This window comes from Rhinoraja longicauda, chromosome 11, assembly GCF_053455715.1.
Source record: "Rhinoraja longicauda isolate Sanriku21f chromosome 11, sRhiLon1.1, whole genome shotgun sequence".
NCBI classification, from domain to species: Eukaryota; Metazoa; Chordata; class Chondrichthyes; order Rajiformes; family Arhynchobatidae; genus Rhinoraja; species Rhinoraja longicauda.
The window spans coordinates 19,344,246-19,369,552 of record NC_135963.1 but is presented as its reverse complement, the minus strand read 5'-3'; the positions used below and the strand labels follow the sequence as shown (position 1 = coordinate 19,369,552).

The following is a 25,307-nucleotide window of genomic DNA, read 5'->3' as shown; positions in this document are numbered from 1 at the left end:
GAGATGCTGCCTGACCCGCTGAGTTACTCCAGCATTTTGTGTCTACCTTCAATTTGAACCAGCATCTGCAGTTATTTTCCTACACATTTTTCTAAGGAATAGGAAGGATGTCATTTAACTGGAAAAGACGTAAAAAAGATTTACGCGGATGTTACCGGGTCTGGAGGGTTTTAGTTATAAGGAGAGGCTCAATTAGTTGGGTCTATTTCCATGGAGTGTAGGAAGCTGAAGGGTGAACTTATAAAGACCTATAAAATCGTCAGTGGCACTGACAAGGTGAATAGCCACAGCCTTATCCCCAGGTAGGGTATTCTAAAACCAGAGGGCATAAATTTAAGATGACAGTCATAGAGTCATACAGCATGGAACTCGACCCTTCGGCCCAACTTCAGTTCACTTCAGTTTATTGTCACGTGTGGTACAGTGAAAAGCTTTTGTTGCGTACTAACCAGTCAGCGGAAAGACGACACAACACAAGATTGCAATTGAGCCATTCACAATGTACATATACATGATAAGGGAATAACATTTAGTGCAAGATAAAGCCAGTAAAGTCTAATCAATGATTATCCAAAGGTCATGCTGACAATAATGCCCCATCTATGCTAGTCCCATTACCTATGTTTAGCCCATGTCACTCTAAACCTTTCCTATTCATGAACTGTCCAAATATCTTTATAAATATTATTTTTGTACCTGCCTCAACTACCTCCTCTGGCAGCATGAATCATATACCGCTCTGTCTGGAAAGGTTGCTCCTCAGGTTCCTATTAATCTTTTTCCTCCTGGCTTAAACCTATGTCATCTAGTTCTTGATTTCTCTACTCTATGTAAAAGACTGTGCATTCACCCTATCCATTCCATTCGTAATTTAAGATCACCCCTCCACCTCCTGTGCTTCAAAGAATAAAGTCTTGGCCTGCCCAACCTCCACCTAGCTGAGAACCTCGAATCCTGACAACATCCTCGTAAATGTTCTCTCCACTCTTTCCAGCTTAATGGCACCTTTCCTGTAGCTGGGGTGACCGAGCCTAATGTAATACCCCAAGTGTGGCCACACCCACATCTTGTACAAATGTAACATAACGTCCCAATGTCTGTACACAACTCCTGGACTGATGAAGGTCCTTAGTATTTATGTCTTTCTACATGGTAAAAACAGAGGAGAAATATTAATTGAGGATCTTGCCCATCTCCTGCAGCTCCATAGACCACTTTGGTTTCTCAGGGGAGCCTATTCGCTCTCTAGTTATCATTTTCCCCTTAAGATACTTTTAAAAATATTTTTGAATTCCCTTTAATCTTATCTGCGGGAGCTATCTTTTTGCCCTCCTCATTTCCTTTTTAAGCATGCCCGCCAATCCGCTAGACTGCCCCAGCTGTTCGTAGCGGCATATACCTGACCCATGCATCCTTCTTTTTTTCTGACCAGAAACACAATGTCTCTTTGGGTGGGCCAAAGGGCATGTTTCCAAAACTAAAACTAAAGACACATCAAGGTCCAGGTGTACTGAGGGATGTACTCAGAGAGAGAGATAAGTCTCAGGCAAAAAGCCTGTGGGATAACATATTTGTGTCATGTAATTGACACCGAAGGTTCTTTGCACAGAGTATTCATAAGGACAGAGCTATAGTAGCTCATAAAGATAGGGATTGCTCCAAATACCACTGTAATACTGGAGCATGCAAATATATTGCCTGTAAATATGTAAAATGTTCTCAATTTTTGCAAGAGCTTTATATAAAATGCTGTTTGGATTCCACTCCGAAGTTAACAATACTGACTCATTTGTCTAATGCACCATAGGACCCGTCAATGCAAATAGAAAGAAAAGGCGGGCACATTTTTACCGCAGGCCTAAGCATCTTCCAGGTGAGAGGTTAGGTTGAGCACTAACATTCATAATGAGAGCAAGCAGTAGGCAAATATAAAAATAGAATGTGATGGGACATTTATGACACCATGTTGCGTTTCTCTCCGAAAGGATTGTTCACTTTAGAAGACAAAGGCTGAGAGGATCCATTAGCTTGTCTTCATTGACGGGTCAGTGCTGGAGAGAGTAAACAACGTCAAATTCCTGGGAGTGCATATCTCTGACGATCTGTCCTGGACCCAGCACGTTAATGCAATCATAAAGAAAGCCCATCGATGCCTTTACTTCCTTAGAAGATTCGGTATGTTGACAAATACTCTCATGAATTTCTGCAGGTGTTCGGTAGAGAGCACATTGACTGGTCGCATCACAGCCTGGTTCGGCAATTCGAACGCCCAGGAACAAAGGAGGTTACAGAATATGGTGAACACTGCCTGGTCCATCACAGGTACTGACTTCCCTACCATCTAACGGATCTATAGAAGAGACACAAAGTGCTGGAATAACTCAGCGGGACAGGCAGCATCTCTGGAGAGAAGGAATGGGTAACATTTCAGGTCGTGACCTTTCTTCAGACCACAAAGCATCTATAGAAGACAGTCTCAAAATGGCAGCCAGCATCATCAAGGACCCAAATCACCCTGGCCACGTTCTCATTTCGCTCCGAGTATTGGCAAGAAGGAATAGGAATCTGAAAACTGTAATGTTGAGGTTCAGGGACAGCTTCTTCTCAACAACCATCAGGCTATTCAACGCTACGAACTACAAACTACAAACTACAAACATCCTTGGTTGCCCCAGGGACTTAGGGCTTTGTTTTGTTTTTGCACTATATTGTTTCTTTTTATTTATTGAACTTATTTTTTGTTTGTTTATTATTATTATTATCATCTATTGAGTTCTGTATTTACAAACCTGTTGTGCTGCTGCAAGTAAGAACTTCATTGTTCCATTTCGGTCCACATGCCAATAAAACACACTGGACTCCAAGGTTCTTGCAGGCTGCATTTGAGATCTGAAAGACATACAGGTTTTGTAGGTGAATTGACTTTGGTAAAAATTGTAAGTTATCCCCAGTGTGTAGTATAGTGCTAATGCATGGGGTGAACGTTGGTCGAGGCAGACTCGATGGGCAGAAGGGCCTGGCTCCACGCTGCATCTCTAAAGTCTAAAGTAAAGATTCATCAGATGAGTGGTTTTTCACCGGGTGGCTCAAATCATTCATATTTCTCTTTCTCTCTTTCAGGATAATATGCCTGCGAGCCAAAGGCAGTGGGAGTTAATGGGAAGAGGTGGATGATTCTGATGACTTTACGCCCAGACTACTACTGGAATGCCTATTCCTGTGGTCAGGGGCAAAGCTGAAACCTTTGATGACCCTATTTCCACCGCTATTCCTCCTTCACACAGCAAAACATTAGTGCATTATGAAGCCTGCCAGAAAGCCTTCAATGTCATTAAGAGTTTAATATCAGCTCGATACAGGGTTTTGTGTGGAGCTCAGAGCCCATGGTCGCAGTGCGGACATAGTAGCCAACTCTGTTCATACACTTCTGAATCCAACTATGCTGACGCATCTGATGGATGATGATGTAGCTTCCACTGCAGTATTAGCAGCCACGCATGCTCAGAAACCTGCTAAAAAGAAAGAGGGAATGCAAGGGTTACGTGAAATTACTTGCAAGGGCCAGTGTGCGAAGGAGTCTGCAATATGTCACGGAAATGCAGAGTCCTACAGGCCAGAGAAAGGCAGGTTAGAACAGCAAATGTCGAGATGCCTGCAGTTTGCAGTGAAATGATCTGGTGAGAGTAAAAGGCCAGAGGGAGGGCCAAAAATTGACTGAGAATTCTGCATGTGGAAGGAGGTGTCCATCATAAAAGGAGGAATGCCCCTGGCAAAAGCAGTGTCATACCAAACTAAATCCAGTGAGATCTGCCCCATGTGTTTGAAGCTGAGGAAGGATACATGATGGGCCAAAGTATCAAAGGAGCAAAAGGCCAAGACACAAAAATAATTTATGATATTGCAGAAATTGCAAATTGCACATCAGGTCTCTATTCTGATGGGCCGGATCTAACCCATCCCTGTCCCCAGGATAGTCACAAAATGCTGGAGTAACTCAGTGGGTCAGGCAGCATCTCTGGAGAAAAGGAATAGGTGATGTTTCGGTTCGAGACCCTTCTTCAGACTCAGAGTCAGGGGAGAGGGAAACTAAAGGTATAAAGAGGTACATAACAAATCAGAGCTGGCACTGATGACTCAAGAAAGGTTGAGCCCACAATGGTCCATTGTTGGCTGTGAAAGACGTGTTTATTAAAGGATACAAACAGTGAAACTAGCAAGACGACTAAGGTGGGGGAGGGACGGAGAAAGAGGGAATGCAAGGGTTACATGAAATTACTTGCAAGGACCAGGAAGCGAGCGGGTAAGATCATCTTATGACATGGATAGAAAATTGGTTGACAGACAGAAAGCAAAGAGTGGGGATAAATGGGTCCCTTTCGGAATGGCAGGCAGTGACCAGTGGGGTACCGCAAGGTTCGGTGCTGGGACCCCAGCTATTTACGATGTACATTAATGACTTAGATGAAGGGATTAAAAGTACCATTAGCAAATTTGCAGATGATACTAAGCTGGGGGGTAGTGTGAATTGTGAGGAAGATGCAATAAGGCTGCAGGGTGACTTGGACAGGTTGTGTGAGTGGGCGGATACATGGCAGACGCAGTTTAATGTAGATAAGTGTGAGGTTATTCACTTTGGAAGTAAGAATAGAAAGGCAGATTATTATCTGAATGGTGTCAAGTTAGGAAGAGGGGATGTTCAACGAGATCTGGGTGTCCTAGTGCATCAGTCACTGAAAGGAAGCATGCAGGTACAGCAGGCAGTGAAGAAAGCCAATGGAATGTTGGCCTTCATAACAAGAGGAGTTGAGTATAGGAGCAAAGAGGTCCTTCTACAGTTGTACCAGGCCCTGGTGAGACCGCACCTGGAGTACTGTGTGCAGTTTTGGTCTCCAAATTTGAGGAAGGATATTCTTGCTATTGAGGGCATGCAGCGTAGGTTCACTAGGTTAATTCCCGGAATGGCGGGACTGTCGTATGTTGAAAGGCTGGAGCAATTAGGCTTGTATACACTGGAATTTAGAAGGATGAGGGGGGATCTTATTGAAACATATAAGATAATTAGGGGTTGGACACATTAGAGGCAGGAAACATGTTCCCAATGTTGGGGGAATCCAGAACAAGGGGCCACAGTTTAAAAATAAGGGGTAGGCCATTTAGAACGGAGATGAGGAAGAACTTTTTCAGTCAGAGAGTGGTGAAGGTGTGGAATTCTCTGCCTCAAAAGGCAGTGGAGGCCAGTTCGTTGGATGCTTTCAAGAGAGAGCTGGATAGAGCTCTTAAGAATAGCGGAGTGAGGGGGTATGGGGAGAAGGCAGGAACGGGGTACTGATTGAGAGTGATCAGCCATGATCGCATTGAATGGCGGTGCTGGCTCGAAGGGCTGAATGGCCTACTCCTGCACCTATTGTCTATTGTCTATTATCTCTGACCCCTCTCACCCTGGCCACTAACTCTTTGAAGTACTATCCTCTGGGAGGCGACTCCGGACTGTCAAAGCCGCTACAGCCAGACATAAAAACAGCTTTTCTCCACGAGCAGAAGCTCTACTCAACAGCCAAAAGTCTGTAGCCTCTTTTTACTCTGGTACTTTATATTCACATGTTTGAATTATAATGTTCTATTTTTAATTGTCTGATGTATATCATGTTTTTACCATGGGCAAGCAAAGCACCATCACATTTCTTGTATGTCTACATATTTGACTAATAAATTTATTCTGACTTCCGACATTAGAGAAATCAATATTCACACCGCTGTGTTGTAAACTGCCCAAGCACAATATGAGGTGCTGTTCCTCCAATCCTGTCTCCAGGATATCTGGCCTCCCTCTTGACCACTCCCAGAGACTGCCATTTTCTCATCCAATCCGACTCCTGACTCATTGTGTTTTCCAGCAAGCCCAGTGAACCAAATCAATCCCAGGCCAGGAGGGGAGCAGTGATTTGAAGTATTGACGAGCGTTGTGTGTTGACAAAGACTACCAACAGCTATTAACATAAAACACTCTACAATTTACAGCAGGATGATGTAAGCTTTGAAAAAATAACCTAGATGGTTTGGTAGTTCAGGTTGTTTTCCCTATAATCAAATATGCCTGAGGTTGTATGTGGATCACTCAACTAAACAAAATTAGAGTCATAGAATCATAAAACATAGGAACAGGCCCTTCAGCCCAACTCATCCATACCAACCATCCATGCCTCAGACACTTTTGGTCCATTTCTCTCTAAACCTTTAATATCCAGGCACCTGTGCAAATATATTAGATCAAATTCAAATTCTTCAACTGCTGTGGTGGGATTTAAACTCAGGCTTAGGCCTTTAGGTTACTAGTCCAGCAGCTGAACCAATGCACCACTGCATGGTTAATTAAATGGGACTTTTTTGCAAGCCACATTTTTTTGAAGTTCATTCTGCAATTGAGGTTTATCATTGGTTGGGGTTATCATTGGGATTGCATTACAAGTCAGCCATGATTTGACTGAAAGGACACAAAGTGCTGGAGTAACTCGGCGGGTAAGGCAGCATCTCTAGAGAACATGGATAGGTGACGTTTTTCGAGTAGGGACCCTTCTTCAGACCCCATGTTGTCCTGAAATGCTGCCTCGCCTGCTGAGTTACTCCAGTACTTTGTGTCCATTTGTGTAATCGAGCACCTGCAGTTCCTTTTCCCCCCACAAAATGCTGGAATAACTCAGCAGGTCAGGCAGCATCTCAGGAGAGAAGGAATGGGTGACATTTCGGGTCGAGACCCTTCTTCTGGATGGTGTGGGTCCTGCTCTCCAGAGATGCTGCCTGTCCTGCTGAGTTACTCCAGCACGTTGTGTCTAGATAGGAGAGGAGTGTGTTATCATTATATTGGTGAGGAATAGGGAAAGTTTGCCACAGGCCCTGGGTCTATCTTCGGTGTAAACCAGCATCTGCAGTTCCTTTCTGCCATCTAAGAGTTTCCACTCTATGACTTGACTGAATTGGGAACAGACTCGAGGGGCTGCTCTTGTGTCCCAGGGCAACTCTACTTTCCATGGCAGGGATTCCAAGCCATCACTTGATATTTAATGTAGGTGTGGTTGAAATACATTTAGCGATATCCCTCATTTCAAACCTAGACTTTTTCATCTTTCCCACAAATCCAACAGGGGGCCAGTGTGATGCGACCATAGAATAACGCGAGGTCGGACACCAGGTGTCTCCCTGGAGCAACTGCTGGCGACGCGACGAGGAGGGAGGGAGGGAGGGAGGGAGCAGTCAAGGAGCGGAGGCTCTTTCTGGTTGTCTCAGTGAGTTTAGTGTGTCTCTTACCTGCTCACGTTCAAAGGAGTGGCAGAGAGAGGAGAGGAGAGGAGAGGAGAGCGAGGGAACTAAAGCACTGAACTGACCTCGCATCCTTCAACTATTTATGACCGACACACCCACAACAACTCATCAGGAAATGCATCGGAATCTACATTTAATACATAATATTGTTTTTAAAACCAGGATGTGAAGCCTCAACCAACGGAGTAAGAACTGCGTTGTTTTTAAAGGAGACAGTTTCCTTCCACACCTGCTCCAGTAGGAATGGGAGAAATCGGCAGAAGGTCTAAAGGTAAGGGATGGGTTGGCTTGGATTGGGTTTTTTTTTCTCACAAAGAATGGTTCCGAATATTACAAGGTGGGGGTTCAAAAAGTTTAATAATGTAAATAGGGTGGAGATGTTTTGGAAAAAGAGGTTTACAGCGTGTGTAGAAGGTAGAAGTTCCCTCCTTACAGTGGAAATAACTCCTGAGACAGTAAACTAACACTGGGAACTCGGTGTAAACACAGCTGGGCTCTGTGTTTCTTGCATTAGTTTAGTGAGACGCAGGAAACAAACGCTCATGAGAAGATTCTCAGTGTGAGAGTGCAAAGCAATCGACAACAGGGAAAGTGAGCAGAGTGAGGTGGAGATAGCTTGTAGAAAGAGGCGAGGGTGGGCGAAAAGCTGTGAGAGAGAAGTTGGGGGGGGAATCTGTGCAATAAACTGGAACCGAAAGAGGGTGTGGGGTTGCTTGTTATTTCTGAGTATCATTTCTGACAAATGCAGAAAACTAGTTACTTTGACTTTCCAAGTGTAGGTCTATTTTTAAATGAGTTTCTCATTGAATCGATATTAATGTGCTGAAATAATGTAGCTAGCTGAGTCGGGAAATCGATAGTTTCTGGGGAAATATAGTTGAGAGTCCAGTTTTCTCTTGGACTCCTGCACCGAGGTTTCGTCTTGGTGGCACCCAGCCAGGATATTAAGTTTTGTTTCTCTCTTTTTTGTCGTGGAATAGACAATATTTTGGAAAGTTAAAACTGGAAATAACCCTTGTTTACCACGTAGCCCAGGAAACGGGTTGCCTTTTTTCCCTCCTGCTTTGTGTGAACTGGGCTGTAATCTCCGCCCACATTGGCGCTCTTGTGGTGTGAATAGGGGGTGAGGCCTGGAAACGAGGTGTGGGCTAGATTACCAATGTGTAAACTCTCTCAAATTACAGTCAGGGGAACAACCCACTTTCATCCACTTTCCGCCCTGACCCCAAGAACACTGGCTTCCCCCCCATCTCGGATTTGAATATTTTACAGGGCGACCTGAAAGTCGCAGCCAAATGCATGAACACCTGCCCAGGTATCCTTGTCCTTTGTGGGGGGGGTGTTGTGTCTTCGGGTTTGATGTCCTGATAATAACGACACAATTCAGGTTGTTTCAGTTGCCTTAATTTACTCCTTTATTCAGCTCCTTGCCTGTGTGGCGTAGTGATACTGAAAAGTGCTTACATACCTAATCACAGTGTGTGTGTGTGTGTGGTGAGTGTGCCTGATACAAAGTAGTGCAGGAGGTTGGGACTGCTACAATGAATATGTAGCATATGTAACATCCCCCCTTCTCAAAAGAAAAGAATAAAAGTTAGTGACACTAGAGGATTTCCAGAGCGAGGGTGGCAATCCTGTAGCAGATACCGTGGGATTATTCTGCCCACATTCATGGCATTCTGCTTTCTACTATACTACACAACAAAATATATAATGGCAGCTTGTTTTCTTTCAGGTAGTGCGTAGCCAGTCAAGAGTCATGTCTTGGCGTGACTTGTGACTTGTCCCTTCCAGTGCTAGCGATAACGCGCTGGGGGTAAGATGTTGCTCCTGGATCTAGTAGATCTGGTTGTTGCCTGCAGTGTTGCACTCGATGTATTGGTGACTTGTTGAGTCGTTTCCTGGCCATTGGTTGGTGCTGGTTGACTATATAACTCACTGGTAGCAGTTTGTGAGAATGTGTTGTCATCAATGGCAGGTGTTGCTGTTGCTGTGGGTGGTGTCCTAGGAGTTGCTGGTGTTGTCTTTGAAGTTGCAGGTGTTGACATTTCAGGTGTCGGGCGGATGTGAATTCTGTTTCGTCTCAACTGCCTGCCCGGTTCTGTCTCTATGATATATGATTTTGGGGTTCCAGCCCTACTGGTGATTTGTGCTGGGGTCCATTTCTTTGTTATTGGATCCTGAGCATGTACGTTTTGGCCTTGAAATAGTTCAGGCAAGTACTGTGCATTTTTGTTGTATTGTTTCAGCCCCTCCTCCTGGGCAGCTGCCAATTTTGCCCTTGTTTCTTCTTGGTCGATAGGGGGTTGGATTTTGCTTGGCAGGGTGGTTTTGTATTTCCTGCCATTTAGCATTTCTGCAGGAGACTTCATGTCAGCCTTTAGTGGAGTTGCCCGTAAGGATAATAGTGCCAGGTTTGGATCCTCCTTTGCCTCTCGGCATTTTATTAGTATTTTCTTGGCTGTCTGTACTTGCCTTTCAATAAACCCATGGCCCTTTGGGTAATGTGGTGAAGATGTTGTGATTTTGAACCCGTATTCGGTGGCCAGCTCTCTGAATTCCCGAGATGTGAATTGGGTTCCATTGTCACATACGATCTGCTCAGGTATTCCTTGCTCTGCAAACAACCCTCTAACAATTGACACAATTGTTTTAGCTTTCAAGTCCTTTATGTTTCTCACAAATGGGAATTTGGAGTAGTAGCAGGCCATAATCAAATACCATTGCTGGTTCTCTGTGAACAGGTCTGCTCCGATGGTTTGCCATGGCCGGCTTGGGATATCACTGGGTGTCATTTCCTCCTTCTGTTGTGAATTCCTGTATTTTTGGCATATGTGGCATGTAGATACCAGCTTTTCTATGTCCTTGTACATGCCTATCCAGTACACAGCGGATTTAGCACGGAGTCTGCACTTTTCCATTCCTAAGTGTCCTTGGTGGATCTTTTCGAGGATTTCTTTTTTCATGGACTTGGGTATGATGATTCGTGATCCGGCCAGCAGGACTCCATTCTCTACCGAAATATCATCACGGATGGTCCAGTATTCGCGGAGGATAGGCTGAACTTGTTGTCTCTTTTCTGGCCACCCCTGTATTACCATTTGGGTGAGGAGCTGGAGTTCTTCATCTCTGGCTGTTTCCTCTTTAATCTGTTCCAGCTTCACGCTTGTCACACTCACAATGTGGTGGATCTTTATGCTCAGCCCTTCCATCTCTTGTTTGTCATGTGTTGATAGTCTGGATAGGGCGTCAGCTAGCAGCAGGTCTTTTCCTGGCTTGTATCTGATGTTGTAGTCGTAGCTCTGTAGCCTCAGTAATAGTCTCTGTAGTCTGGCTGGTGCTTTGGTGAGGTTTTTTTTTCCGATTTGTTCTAGAGGGCGGTGGTCTGTTTCGATGTCGAAATACCTTCCATATAGGTAAGTGTGAAATTTCTCGCAGCCATAGACTACTGCTAAGAGTTCTCTCTCTATGTTTGCGTACCTTGATTCTGTAGGAGTGAGTGCTTTGGATGCATACGCAATAGGTCGGCCATTTTGTATCAGTACTGCTCCAACTCCTCTCATGGAGGCATCAACTTGGAGTGTTACAGGTTTCTGTCTGTCATAGTACTGCAGGATCGTTTCTTTGCTGATGAGTTGTTTTAATTTCCCAAAATCTTGGCTATGTGAAGCACACCAATCAAATTCAGCGTCGTCTTTCATCAATTCACGGAGATTTGCTGTATGATTAGCAAGCTTAGGTATGAAGACTCCCATGTATTGTATGAGCCCTAGGAAACTTCTTAACTGTTTCTTGTCTTTGGGTTCCTCCATGTGGTTGATAGCATCCACTTTTGTAGGGTCCGGTTTCACTCCTTCTGCAGAGTAAATCAGTCCAAAGAATTTGCACTCCCTTTCTTTGATTATGCATTTGTCTGCATTGAGCTTTATGCCGGCTCTTCGAGTTTTTTCCATAGCCTCATGGAGGTTGTAATCATGCGTGTTTTCATCTCTGCCGTATACTTGGATATCATCTGCTATCCCGATTGCCCCTTTACAGCCTTTGTATGTTTCATCTATTTTCCGCTGGAAGACATCTTGACTCACCTTCAGCCCGAATGGGAGCCTGTTGAATCTGAATCTGCCAAATGGCGTGTTGAAAGTGGTGAGCATTGATGACTTCCGGTCTATTTTGACGTTCCAATATCCATTGCTAGCATCCAGCTTGCTGAACACCTTGGAACCGGCTAGTGCGGGTGTGATCTCTTCAAGGGTTGGAGTTGGATAATGGTCGCGCTTCAATGCATTGTTCAGATCCCTGGGATCAAGGCATATCCTTAGTTTTCCGTTTGGCTTTTCTTTGATAACAATTGAATTTACCCAATCAGTTGGTTTAGTTATTGCTGTGATGATGCCCTTTTCTTCCATTTCGTTTAGTTGTTCCCTTAGCCTCTCTTTCAGTTCAAGGGGAACACGGCGGGGTGGGTGGATCACTGGCTTCACACTGGGGTCTACTGTGATATGGTATTCGTATTCCTCAAAACAACCAACGGTATCGTCAAAACACTCTGGGTACATGTCCATCAATTCTTCTTTGTTCCTGATGGGCGGCCGGTTTTTGATGGGTATGTTTCTGTCAATTCTGCAGGAGTTTGTCTTGATTTCATAGTTGATTGACACAATCTTCAGTCTTTGGCACGTGTTCAGGCCGAGAATAGCAGGTCCTTTCGATTTAGTGATGAAGAAGGGGCATTTCACTTCTTTCCCTTTGTATGTTCCTGCTATGATTATTTTGCCTAGCTGTGGGATTATGGAACCTCCGTATGCAGCTAGGACTACATCGCTACTTCCAAGGATTCCTTTCCTGACGCTGCCATCTTTTGTCATGTGTTCAGGGAATATCTTTCCGTAAAGATTGACTGGTAAGATATTGCTCTGGGCTCCAGTATCAATTTTGAGCCTTAGATTAATCGTTGTTCTTTTCTTTCCCACTTTTTTCTGTAGTTGTATTATAGTATATGCTTCCTCTCTCTGGGTTGTTTCTTGTGGGTCTTGTCTTAGCCCTTGGAACTCATACCGATGGATTCTGTGGTTTGATTTGGGCTCCATATGGTTCGCAAACCTTTCAAGGACTATTCCCGGATTATTGCAGTCAGGCTCTGTTAAGCTCCAACTGTTAAAAATGTCTAGACCCTTCTCCCCGAGCCATAGTAAAATATAACTGACCTTCTCTTCATCTGCAGTTCCTTTCAGGAAGCTTTTAAATGCCAGCTGGCTCTTTTGTTTGAATTTCTTGAACGCCTCCACCACATCATCGGCGTCCCAGTTCATCGTAGGGTGGAGGCTCATTGCTGCTGTGGAGGCCGCCATCTTGTGTTGTTAGGCGGGTGCACAAAAAAATCAATTTCTCTGCAGCCGCTGTTCCTAATTCACAATAGCGATTCACAATAGCGCGGGTTTTTACTCGAAAGTCACCGCTGCCACCATGTTGTGTCTTCGGGTTTGATGTCCTGATAATAACGACACAATTCAGGTTGTTTCAGTTGCCTTAATTTACTCCTTTATTCAGCTCCTTGCCTGTGTGGCGTAGTGATACTGAAAAGTGCTTACATACCTAATCACAGTGTGTGTGTGTGTGTGGTGAGTGTGCCTGATACAAAGTAGTGCAGGAGGTTGGGACTGCTACAATGAATATGTAGCATATGTAACAGGGGGAGGGGGTTAATTTCAAAAATGAACTTTATTCGTAATAAAACATTTGTAAAAGAACCGTGCAAAAACTCTGAATACGTTATTAGTGTCCATGCATTCAATATTGTTGGTGTTATTTCCCAGTGGCGTTAGCACCTCCCTTATTTGTAGTTTATAACTGAGAGTTGGGGGCTAGCCTAGGAAGAGATGTTTTTCGAAACGAACCCGAGGAAGATTGTTGTTTATAATCCTTCTCACTTCCCCTAGCGAGGGGGGCGTGTTGGGCACTGGCGGTGGTCACTGTTCACGGGGTGCCTCAATCCTGTCGTTTTAGAAGTCAACTTGCATTCACAAAAGGGGAACACATGTGGGCAAACATTCTTGTTGGGAAGGGAGGCGCACAATGCAGGCACAAAAGTGAATTAATAACAATTTGATCAGGTTCTAATACCTAGGTACAGTGAAATGCTTTGTTTTTGCATCCAACCCGGTAAAATCACACAGCAGACCTCACCTGGGCAGTACACAAAGTTCATCGACAAAGTTACAAAAGTTCACCGAACAGTCCTGTCTTCTGCAGACATAAAATGTAGACATAGAGTAACTCGGTGGGACAGGCAGCATCTCTGGAGAGAAGGAATGGGTGACGTTTTGGGTCGAGACTCTTCTTGAGACTCCTATCTTCTGCGCCACTGGGTCATCCCTTCATTCTTGGCAGCCCCCTGCTGGGTCCCCTTCATTCTCGACGGTCCCCCACTGGGTTCCCCCCCCCCCCCAAACCCCCTGTTCCCGACAGCCCCCCACTGGGTGTCTACCCCCATCATTCTCAACGGCCCCCCACTGGGTCCCCGCTTCATTCTTGGCAGCCCCCCAAAGGGTCCCCCCCCATCGTTCACGATACCCACCCACCCCCCCAATCACCCAGCCGGGTCCTCCCTCATTCTCTGTGCCCCCCCCACCTGATCCTCTCTCGTTCTCAGCGGCCCCTCACCAGATCCCTCCTTCAGCATTTGCTGAGGCCAGGAAGGTAGGTGGAAAGTGACTGGTCACTGTCTCCAGAACCTCACTGGCTGATGGTTCGACCACATAGAACACACAACAGTACAGCACAGGAAGCGGCCCTTTGGCCCACAATGTCCATTCCAAACATGATGCCTTGTTCAATGAATCTCCTCTGCCTGTACATGACCCATAACCCTCCATTCCCTGCATATCCATGTGCCAATCCCAAATCCTCTAAACTATATCATATCTGCCTCCACCACTGCCCCTAGCACCAATGCCCTTTAGTATTTGACATGTCCACCCTTGGAGAAAGGTTCTGACTGTCTCCCCGATCCATGCCTCTTATAATTTTATATACATCTATCAGGTCTGGAGAATTGGCCACTGGAGTATTTCTTTAAGGAAGAATAAATCTGCAATATGGGAAGTTCAGAGAAAGCTCACTGGGTGTACTAATAAGATAAAGGAATTGTTACATGAGACACCACTGAGGAGGTTAGGCCTGTACTAATTGGATTTTAAAATGTCATTCCATACAGTAAGGAAACAGGCCCTTTGGCCCAACCTGTCTATATCAACCAAGGTGCCTTCCTAAACTAGTGTCATTTGCCCGCATTTGGCCCATGTCCCTCTGAACCTTCACTGTCCCAGTACCTGTCCAAATGTCTTTTAAACCTTGTAATTGTACCCACTTCTACCACTTCCTCTGGCTACTGGTTCCATATGTCCACCCTCTGTGTGAAAACCCTACACCAATGCTCCCCTAAACATCTTTCCCCTCTCACTTTAATCTTATACCCTCAAGTTTTAGGCCTGGGATAAAGATTGCAAGCATCCAGTGTGCCTCATGAGTTTATAAACATCTCTATGGACTCCACTCAGCCTCCTTTGCTTTAGGGAACCTAGTCTCAACATATAAAGTCTCTCCCTTTAACTCAAGCCCTGCAGTCCTGGCAAACCATCCTGTGACACCTTTCTGAACAGTTTCTAGCTTAATCACATCCTTCCTGTAGCAGGACAATCAGATCTGCACACAGTATTCCAGGTGTGGTCTCATTATCTGTACAGCTGTATCACAATGTCCCAACTCTTGTACTCAGTGCCCAGTCCAACGTGCCATTGGCCTTCTTCACCACCTGGTCTACTTGTATCACCACATTCAGGGAACAATGTGCTTGCACCCCTTTGTTTCTCTTTTCTACAACATTCTCCAGGACCCTGTTATTCAATTGCAAGTCCTGCCCTGGTTTAACTTTACAAAATGTATCACCTCACACTTGTCACAGTTAAATTTCATCTGCCATTCCTTTGTCAATTTTCCCAGATGATATAGATCATGCTGTAACCTTAGACAACCACCTTCACTATCTACAAAATACAAACAATGGGGTCATAACTCTGATCCCTGTAATCACTCATCACTGAAAAATGACTCTTCACTACCACTCTCTGATTGCTTCCATCAAGTCAATTTTATATCCAATTGGGCAGCTCACCTGGATCCCAAGTGATCTCACCTTAAGGACCAGCTTACCATGTAGGAACTTGTCAACAGCCTTACTAAAGACTACAGTGTGTAGGCAATGGCTACTATGTTGAAAATCTCTGCCATTGCAATCCTATTGATCGCATTTTCAATTTTTGCTAAATCAAATTCGGGAGACATGATTTTTCGCGCACCAACCATGCTGACTATTCTTAGTCAGTTCTTGCCTGTCCAAATGCAAATAAATCCTATCCCTCGGCACCGCTTCCAGTACCTTCCCCATGACTGATGTTAGGCTCACCTGTAGTTTCCTGGCATGTTCTTGCAGCTATTTTAAAATGAAGGCACAACATTAACTACCCTCCACTCTCTAATTTAGTTTAGATATGCAGCGTGGAAACAGGCCGACCCACCGTATCCACGCCGACCAACAATCTCCCGTACACAAGTTCTATCCCATACTTTTGCAGAAGCAATGGAAGAAAGATTCTGAAGGAAGTAAGAGACGACCGTGACTAACAAGGGAAGTCAAGGACAGAATAAAGATAAAACAGAAGACATATAACATAGCAAAGATGAGCGGGAAGCCAGAGGATTGGGATCTTTTAAAGAACAACAGAAGGTAACTTAAAAGGCAATATGGGGAGAAAAGATGAAGTACGAAGGTAAGCAAAGAATATAAAGGAGGATAGTAAAAGCTTCTTTAGGTATGTGAAGAGGAAAAAATTACAATAGGCAATAGACAATAGACAATAGGTGCAGGAGTAGGCCATTCGGCTCTTCGAGCCAGCATTGCCATTCACTGTGATCATGGCTGATCATTCTCAATCAGTACCCCGTTCCTGCCTTCTCCCCATATCCCTTGACTCTGCTATCATTAAGAGCTCTATCTAACTCTCTCCTGAAAGCATCCAGAGAATTGGCCTCCGCTGCCTTCTGAGGCAGAGAATTTCACAAAACTGAGTGAAAAAGTTTTTCCTCATCTCCGTTCTAAATGTGGGTCCCTTGAAGACAGAAACAGTTGAATTTATTATGGGGAACAAGGAAATGGCAAATGAGTTGAACATGTACTTCGGTTCTGTCTTCACTAAGGAAGACACAAACAATCTCCCAGTTGTATTAGGGAATAGAGGACCTAGGGTAATGGAGGAACTGAAGGAAATTCACATTAGTCAGGAAATGGTGTTGGGTAGGCTGATGGGACTGAAAGCTGATAAATCCCCAGGGTCTGATGGTCTGCATCCCAGGGTACTCAAGGAGGTGGCTCTAGAAATCGTGGACGCATTGGTGATCATTTTCCAATGTTCTAGAGATTCTGGATCAGTTCCTGTGGATTGGAGGGTAGCTAATTTTATCCCACTTTTCAAGAAAGGAGGGAGAGAGAAAGCAGGGAATTATAGATCAGTTAGCCTGACATCAGTGATGGGGAAGATGCTGGAGCCGATTATTAAAGATATAATAATCTGTTCGCAGAACCAGCCAAATTCCATCTTCCAATACTCTCCTCCGCCTAACAGAGCTGGTCCTTACCCTCAACAACTTCTCCTTTGACTCCTCCCACTTCTTCCAAATCCAAGGTGTAGCTATGGGCACTGGCATGGGCCCTAGCTATGCATGCCTCTTTGTAGAGTACGTCGAACAATCCCTGTTCCAGGCGTACACTGGCCCTATCCCCAAACTCTACCTCTGCTACATTGATGATTGCATTGGTGCTACCTCTTGTACCCATGCAGAACTCGCTGACTTCATCAATTTCACCACTAATTTTCATCCTGCTCTTAAATATACTTGGACCATCTCCAACATTCCCTACCGTTTCTGGATCACACCATCTCCATCACAGGAGACAGACTAGTGACTGATATCTAATACAAACCCACTGACTCCCATAGCTATCTTGACTACACTTCTTCCCACCCGGTTTCCAGTAAAAACTCTCTTCCCCCTACTCCCAATTCCTCTGTCTTCGCCACATCTGTGCCCAGAATGAGGTGATCCATACTAGGGCATCGGAGATGCCCTCATTTTTAAGAAACGGGGGCTCCCCTCTTCCGTTATAGATGAGACTCTCACTAGGGTCTCCTCAATATCCCGCAGCTCCATTCTTGCTCCCACTCCCCCCATTCGTAACAAGGATAGAGTCCCCCTTGTCCTCACCTTCCACCCCATCAGCCGTCGCATACAACATATTATCCTCCAACATTTCCGCCGCCTGCAACGGGATCCCACTACTGGCCACATCTTCCCATCTCCACCCTTTTCTGTTTTCCCTCTGAAACTCCTTGGTTCACTCGTCCCTTCCCATCCAAACCACCCCCTCCCCAGGTACTTTTCCTTGCAACCGCAGGAGATGCAACACCTGTCCCTTTACCTCCCCCCTCGACACCTTCCAAGGACCCACACAGTCTTTCCAGGTGAGAGAGAGGTTCATCTGCACATCCTCCAACCTCATCTATTGTATCCGCTGGTCCAGATATCAACCTCTCTACATCGGCGAGACCAAGCGCAGGCTCGGCGATCGTTTCGCTGAACACCTCCGCGTAGCTCGTCTCAACCAACCTGATCTCCCGGTGGCTGAGCACTTCAACTCCCCCTCCCATTCCCAATCTGACCTTTCTGTCCTGGGCCTCCTCCATTGTCAGAGTGAGGCCCAACGCAAATTGGAGGAACAGCATCTCACATTTCGCTTGGGCAGTTTACACCCCAGCGGTATGAACATTGACTTCTCCCGCTTCAGGTAGTCCCTGCTTCCCCTCTCTATCCCTTCCCAGTTCTCCTACTAGTCTTCCTGTCTCCAACTACGTTCTTTCATTGTCCCGTCCCCTCCCCTGACCAGTCTGAAGAAGGGTCTCGACCCGAAACATCACCCATTCCTTCTCTCCTGAGATGCTGCCTGACCCGCTGAGTTACTCCAGCATTTTGTATCTACCTTTGATTTAAACCAGCATCTGTAGTTTTTTTTCCTGCAAAGATATAATAGCATCTGGATAACAGAAACAGGATCAGTCCAAGTCACCATGGATTTACGAAGGGGAAATCATGCTTGACGAATTTTCTGGATCTTTTTGAGGATGTAACAAGTAAAGTGAACAAGGGAGAGCCAGTGGATGTAGTGTACCTGGACTTTCAGAAAGCCTTTGATAAGGTCCCACACAGGAAATTAGTGGGCAAAATTAGAGCACATGGTATTGGGGGTAGGGTGCTGACATGGATAGAAAATTGGTTGGCAGACAGGAAACAAAGAGTAGGGATTAACGGGTCCCTTTCAGAATGTCAGGCAGTGACTAGTGGGGTACCGCAAGGCTCGATGCTGGGACCGCAGCTATTTACAATATACATTAATGATTTAGATGAAGGAATTAAAAGTAACATTAGCAAATTTGCAGATGGCACAAAGCTGGGTGGCAGTGTGAACTGTGAGGAGGTGCTATGAGGATGCAGAGTGATTTGGACAGGTTGTGTGAGTGGGCGGATGCATGGCAGATGCAGTTTAATGTGGATAAATGTGAAGTTATCCACTTTGGTGGCAAGAACGGGAAGGCAGAATATTATCTGAATGGTGTCAGGTTAGGAAAAGGGGAAGTATAACAAGACCTGGGTGTCATTGTACATCAGTCACTGAAAGTAGGCATGCAGGTACAACAGGCAGTGAAGAAGCTATTGGCATGTTAGCCTTCATAACGAGTGGAGTTGAGTATAGGAGCAAAGAGGTCCTTCTGCAGTTGTACAGGGCCCTGGTGAGACCTGGAGTATTGTGTGCAGTTTTGGTCTCCTAATTTGAGGAAGGACATTCTTGCTATTGAGGGAGTGCAGCGAAGGTTCATGAGGTTAGTTCCCGGGATGGTAGGACTGTCGGCTGATGAAAGAATGGAAAGACTGGGTTTGTATTCACTGGAATTTAGAAGGATGAGAGGGGATCTTATAGAAACATATAAAATTATTAAGGGATCAGACATGCTAGATGCAGGAACCATGTTCCCGAAGTTGGGGGAGTCCAGAACCAGGGGTCACAGTTTAAGAATAAGGGGTAGGCCATTTGGAACTCAGACGAGGAAAAACATTTTCCACCCAGAGAGTTGTGAATTTGTGGAATTCGCTGCCTCAAATGCAGTGGAGGCCGATTCACTGGATGCATTCAAAAGAGAGTTAGACAGAGCTCCAAGGGCTAGCGGAATCAAGGGGTATGGGGAGAAGGCAGGAATGGGGTACTGATTGTGGATGATCAGCCATGATCACATTGAATGGCGTTGCTGGCTCGAAGGGCAGAATGGCCTATTCCTGCACCTACTTGTCTATGTATCTATGTCTTTGGAATGTGGGAGGAAACCGAAGCAGCCAGAGGAAACCCACGTGGTCACAGGGAGAATGTGCAAACCTTGTACAGACAGCACTCGTAGTCAGGTTGGAACTCGGGTCTCTGGTGCTGTAAGGCAGCAACTCTACCACTGCGCCACCCTAACCGCACTTTGGCTGAGGAAACCACTCTTCCTTGTGGCCACTCTTGTGGCTAAGGACGATACAAGAATCTCCACCAGGGCCCCAGCAATTTCTTCTTTTGCTTCCCATAACATCCTAGGATATACTTTGAAATGAGAAGTAATTTTATTTCTCAGCATTTTAGATTCTGAGGGGAATTGACAGGGACGAGAGTGAGAGGATGCTTCCCCTGTTTACAGAACTGAATCTCAATGAGACGGATTTGGAGTATTCCTCCATCTGGCGGTTCATGAATTCTTGGACTTCTCCACCCCAGAGGGCTGAGGAGGCCGACATAGATGCCTGCGGTATTGGAAAGACGGGGCTATGAGGATCAGCCATGATCCCCTGGTTGGGGGAGTCCAGAACCAGGGGACACAGTCTACGAATAAAGGGGAGGCCATTTAAAACTGAGGTGATAAGAAACATTTTTACCCAGAGAGTTGTGAATTTGTGGAATTCTCTGCCACAGAAGGCAGTGGAGGCCAATTCACTGGATGAATTTAAAAGAGAGTTAGATAGAGCTCTAGGGGCTAGTGGAATCAAGGGATATGGGGAGAAGGCAGGCACTGGTTACTGATTGTAGATGATCAGCCATGATCACAATGAATGGTGGTGCTGGCTCGAAGGGCCAAATGGCCTCCTCCTGCACCTATTTTCTGTTTCTATCAGTTAGGAAAATGGAGTTGAGGTCCTCCATAATATTAGCCATGACCTTATTAAATGGCAGAGCAGGCTTGAGGAGCCTAATGGGTCATTCCTGCTTCTATTGTTTAAGATTTTGTTAATTGGAGTTGCTGATAAAATGTACAGAATCTTGCAAGTGATCTTGCTGCTCGCTCATTATTTTCACTGAGGTTTCAATCAGAAGGGGTTCTCGATGCTACGGTAGGAGCTGCAGAGTTCCATTATGTGAAGCTTCAACAGTGCACTTGATACTTCCCAGAAAACTGAACAAAGCTCTCCCAATTTTAAATTCTTACCAGGCGTTAGCAAGAGTGGTAAAGTCCTAATGTCCTGGAGACACAAGAGTCTGCAGATGATGGAATCTGGTGCAAAAAAACAAGCTGCTGTAACAATCTTATTGAAACATATAAGATAATTAGGGGATTGGACACATTAGAGGCAGGAAACATGTTCCCAATGTTGGAGGAGTCCAGAACAAGGGGCCACAGTTTAAGAATAAGGGGTAGGCCATTTAGAACGGAGATGAGGAAGAACTTTTTCAGTCAGAGAGTGGTGAAGGTGTGGAATTCTCTGCCTCAGAAGGCAGTGGAGGCCAGTTCGTTGGATGCTTTCAAGAGAGAGCTGGATAGAGCTCTTAAGGATAGTGGAGTGAGGGGGTATGGGGAGAAGGCAGGAACGGGGTACTGATTGAGAGTGATCAGCCATGATCGCATTGAATGGCGGTGCTGGCTCGAAGGGCTGAATGGCCTACTCCTGCACCTATTGTCTATTGTCTATTGTCTAATGCAGAGGGTCGAGCAGCATCTGTGAGCGGAGAGGCCCTAATGCCTGATCTTGACCTGAAATGTTGACAATTCCCCCCCCCCCCCCCCCCACCCACACACACACATTTGCTGCTCAACGCAATGAGTTCCTTCAATGGTCTGTTTTTTTTTTTAAGTCATGAAGCACTATCTTCATTTAACTTTTGAAATTTTGTTGGAGGATGTAAATCATTTTCTACTAATGACTAATGTAATGGGCACATTATATCCCATGACAGATAATTAGGGCGCTACAATGGCACAGCAGAGGAGTTACTGATTTACAGTGCCAGAGGCCCAAATTCAATCCTAATTACAGGTGCTGTCTGTACGTACTCCCTGTGATCGCAAGCGTTTTCTCGAGTTGCTGCAGCTTCTTCCCACATCCCAAAGACGTACAGGTTTGTAGGTTAATTGACTTCTGTAAATTGCCTCTAGTGTGTAAGCTAACATATAACTAACGTACGGGTGATTGTTGGTCGGTGAAGACTCGGTGGCCCTGTTTCTATGCTGTATCTCAAAAGTAACCTAATTCCTTATGTTCTTTGTGTCGACACATGTAAACCACCAAGAGTGCACCAGAATTGTGGCTGTAGAGTGGAAGTTCATTCAGAAGAATCAAGGCAGCCACATGAGTGGTATGGATAGAGACAAGGAACTGCAGATGCTGATTTACAACAAAAAAAGAGAGAAAGTGCTGGAGTAATTCAGTTCGTCAGGCAGCATCTCTGGAGAAAATGGACCTGTGACATTTCGAATCGGGGGTCTTCTCTTTCTGGAGCAACGGGAGAGATGGAGGGAGGGCATGTTGATGGCAGCCAGTGTAGAACGCAGGGCACTGGAAGGAGAACTGTTGCGAGAAACGATGGATTGACCCGAAGGGTCCCGATCCAAAATGTCACCTATCCATGTTCTCCAGAGATGCTGCCTGACCAGAGTTACTCTAGCACTTTGTGTCCTTTTGTGCATTAACCAGCATCTGTATTTCTTTGTTTCGACAGTAAGCAGTGAAGCTGTCCATGTTAGATGCAAAAATTACCCATCAAATTTGGAACTGATATTTGCTTGGGATTCCAATGCCAGAAGTTTAGATACTGATGTGCAGAAGACTTGTCTATCGCCAGTAGAAATGAAAGGGATCTTAAGATTAAGTTTTCTTGCCCATTAAAAAGTCCAGAACAATGGTCTGCTATCGATTCTAGAGTAGAACCAAAGATACTAGAGGAACAAGATGGACCACTCCATTGAAATCGCCTATACTGAAGTGTAGTTCGCAAAGGAACATAAGTCCGCCATTTTAGTAGGCAAAACCCGCCGTTCGCTATGCCTCTTGCAGTGTTATCAGTGTTTTGGGGGAACAGTATGTGAGATGATACCATTAAAATGCAAAATATATCATCTATCAATTCATAGATTTTTGTTATTTTTCTTTTTAAATGTTTCTGCGAGTTTCTGCGTACTAAAATGGTGCCACGACATACTACGGTTTTTAGGGTCGAGTGGTCTATTTTGCTCCTCTAGTATCTTTGAGTAGAACCACGCACAGGACTAGAATTCAAAAATAGGAATAGTAATGGCAAGTATCAGGACTAACGAAATTTTGCATATTAGCAACTTTATAGGTACTGCCAATCTAAACACCACTCAATGGAATCAGCTGCTCAGAATTGTAGTTACCCAAAGTCCAAGTAAAATGTAAATCACAAAGTATGTTGTAATGAAAACTCAATCAACATCTATATTGATCATGCTTCCTCCATTGATATATATGTTTAAGATAAATATACATTTATGCTGCAAATATGAAAATATTTGAATAAGCACAGTCACCAAACTATGTAGCCAATTTGTTATTTACAATAGACCAGGCATACCATTTGAGTACAATTATCCACCTTGCCTCAATGTGGTTACACTTTCACCTCTGAGTCAGAGAGTTGTGGATTCAAGCCACCCCCCTGAGAAATGTAGCAGTGCAGGCAGGAACATTGAACTGTGGCCCTGTCTTTACTCCAAGGTGAATGGCTGTCAAAGATTCTAGGACACTGTTTGGCAAATGAAAGGAGAATTTCCCAGTGTCCTAACCAATTATGTAGAAACAATGAACTGCAGATGCTGGTTTATATTAAAAATAAAGACAAAGTGCTGGAGTAACACAGCGGATCAGGCAGCCTACAGAATATGGATAGGCGACGTTTCAGGCTGGGACCCTTCTTCGCCTGAAGAAACATCCTGACCTAAAACTTTTCCTATCCATGTTCTCCAGGGATTCTGCCTGACCTGCTGAATTACTCCAGCACTTTGTGTCCTACCAATTATTATCATTCAATGACCCCAACAAAAACATATGCATTCAATCAGTAAAATCACCTCTCTAGTGATTTATTGCATTGCTGTTTGAGGGACTGTGCACATATATTGGTTACTGTATTAATTCTATATTTAAAAGAGAGAAAGAAACTGGTTGCAGAGTGGTTTTGAGATGGTGTGAGGCTGTGATATCCAAGTTATTTTTCTGTTCGACATCATCTCCCTTATCTCTCTTTAAATGTCAGGTTTTCACTTGCAGGTGACAGCTTGATTGATAGTCCTGCTAGAATAAGAATAGGCAAGATAAGCAAAAAATGTTTTAGACGTTTATCTGTACTGACAGTAAATTGGTTATAGGCAGACAGGTAACGTTTTGCGGACAGTAAAATCTGGCTATCTATTTAATAAATCTGCCTCTGCTTGTTGGAGCTGAGAGAAAATAAGCTTGATTCTAAGAACCATATGTGATTCTTAAGGGGCTTGATTAATTGGCTGGGTAAATGTAAAAATTGTCCCTAGTGGGTGTAGGATAGTGTTAATGTACGGGGATCGCTGGGCGGCACGGACTTGGTGGGCCGAAAAGGCCTGTTTCCGGCTGTATATATATGATATGATATGATATGATAAGATAAAATGCATTCTGGAGATATGAATGAACTATTCTGATCAAGGATGAGATGAAATAACATTGGAGTGATGCGGCAGTTCTTTGGAATCCTCCAAGGCTGGTGACTGACTATATTTAAAATAGATCAAGAGGTTTGTGGATATTAAGGAATCATGGAATATGGGGTTAGTGCAGGAAAGTGATACTGAAATAACAGATCTGGGATGATCTAATTGAATGCTGGAGCAACCATGAGGGGCTGAATAGCCTGCTCCTGCTTCTATTTCTTACGTTCTTTTGTTAGAAAGTCTTTAGTTTAACAACTTTGTCAAAAACAGTAATATTTTTCTGCAAAAAAAAAAAGACACAAAGTGCTGGAGTAATTCAGCGGGTCAGGAAGCATCTCTGGCAAACATGGATAGGTGACATTTCACGTTGGACCCTTCCTCAGATCCGAAACATCACCTATCCATGTTTTCTAGAGATGTAGCCTGACCCGTTGAGTTACTCCAGCACTTTGTGTCTTTTTTGTAAACCTGCATCTGCAGTTCCTCGTGTCTACTTTTAGTTTAGTTTAGAGATACAGGGCGGAAACAGGCCCTTCAGCCCACCGAATCCATGCCAACCAGCGATCCCAGTTATGTGGTCCACATTAGCGGTCCACATTAACATTAGGGACAATTTACCCATACACCAAGCCAATTAACCTACATCCCTGAATGTCTTTGGAGAGTGGGAGGAAACCGACGATCTCTGAGAAAACCCACACAGGCACGGGGAGAACGTACAAACTCCGTGCAGTACAGCACTCGTAGTCATGATCGAACCCGGGTCTCCAGCGTTGCAAGTGCTGTAAGGCAGCAACTCTACCGCTGCGCTACCGTGCTGCCCCGAGTCTCTAATATGTTTTTGCACCTGCTCTCAGAACTTGAAGGTGCTGCCCTCTG

General features: G+C 44.8%; 1 protein-coding gene across 2 annotated transcripts in view; it reads left to right on the top strand.

Moving 5' to 3' along the window:
- Window positions 1-7,266: 7,266 nt before the first annotated feature.
- LOC144598351 (uncharacterized) overlaps window positions 7,267-25,307 on the top strand; it is a 28,771-nt gene continuing 10,730 nt past the window's right edge. Inside the window, exons 1-2 of one of the 2 annotated variants that reach the window (XM_078408413.1) lie at window positions 7,267-7,588; window positions 15,857-16,142. In XM_078408413.1, the coding sequence (XP_078264539.1) occupies window positions 16,130-16,142 (13 nt within the window). In that variant the 5' untranslated portion in view covers window positions 7,267-7,588; window positions 15,857-16,129. The remainder of the gene's footprint in view (window positions 7,589-15,856; window positions 16,143-25,307) is intronic. The other variant, XM_078408412.1, reaches the window with a different exon arrangement.